We start from the raw sequence: 899 nt of genomic DNA on the forward strand, positions 1-899 counted from the left end.
CGACGGGATGGTTTACATCTGAACTGGAGGGGACTGATATCCTTGCGGGAAGGTTTGCTGGTGCTGGGCCAGTGGGTTTAAACTAGATTTGCAGGGGGAGGGGAACCAGAGTGATAGAGCAGACAGAGGAGAGGAGGAGGGAAAAGATGATGTGAAAATTACATGCACCGTTAGAGTCACCGGGTTGTACGTGGTGGAAATGCTCTCAGGTGCATCTAGTTCAGTGCAAGGAGTGTTGTAGGAAAGGCAGACGAGTTTAGAGCGTGGATTGGCATGTGGGATTATCACATTGTGGCCATTGGTGAAACTTGGTTACAGGAGGGGCAGGACTGGCAGCTCAATGTTCCGGGCTTCAGTTGCTTCCGGTGAGATAGAACAAGGAGGGATGAAAGGGGGAGGAGTGGCATTGCTCATCAGGGAAAATATCACAGCTGTGCTCAGGCAGGACAGACCAGAGGGCTCGTCTACTGCGGCTATATGGGTGGAGCTGAGGAATGGGAAAGGTATGACCACATTCATGGGGTTGTATTATAGACCCTGCAATAAACAGCGAGAATTGGAGGAGCTAATCTGTAGAGAGAGAGCAGACAGTTGCAGGAAACACAAGGTTGTGATAGGAGGAGATTTTAACTTTCCACATATTGACTGGGACTCCCACAATGTAAAGGGGCTGGACGGCTTGGAGCTTGTCAAATGTGTTCAGGAAAGTTTTCTAAATCAATATATAGAGGTACCAACTAGAGAGAGGGGAATACTGGATCTCTTAGTAGGGAACAAAACTGGACAGGTGACAGAAGGGTGTGTAGGGGAACATTTTGGGTCCAGTGATTGTAATGTCATTAGTTTCGTTAATTATAGAGAAGGATGGGCCTGGGCCTCGGGTTGAGATTCTAAATTGG

The 899-nt window shown here is 48.3% G+C and overlaps 1 protein-coding gene across 1 annotated transcript in view; it reads left to right on the forward strand.

Annotated features, from left to right (window-relative positions):
* Positions 1 to 462: 462 nt before the first annotated feature.
* Positions 463 to 899, forward strand: part of LOC138752006 (fucolectin-like) — a 59,631-nt gene continuing 59,194 nt past the window's right edge. Inside the window, exon 1 of the mRNA XM_069915151.1 lies at positions 463 to 503. Coding sequence (XP_069771252.1) covers positions 478 to 503 — 26 coding nt within the window. The 5' untranslated portion in view covers positions 463 to 477. The remainder of the gene's footprint in view (positions 504 to 899) is intronic.

This window comes from Narcine bancroftii, chromosome 1, assembly GCF_036971445.1.
Source record: "Narcine bancroftii isolate sNarBan1 chromosome 1, sNarBan1.hap1, whole genome shotgun sequence".
NCBI lineage: Eukaryota > Metazoa > Chordata > Chondrichthyes > Torpediniformes > Narcinidae > Narcine > Narcine bancroftii.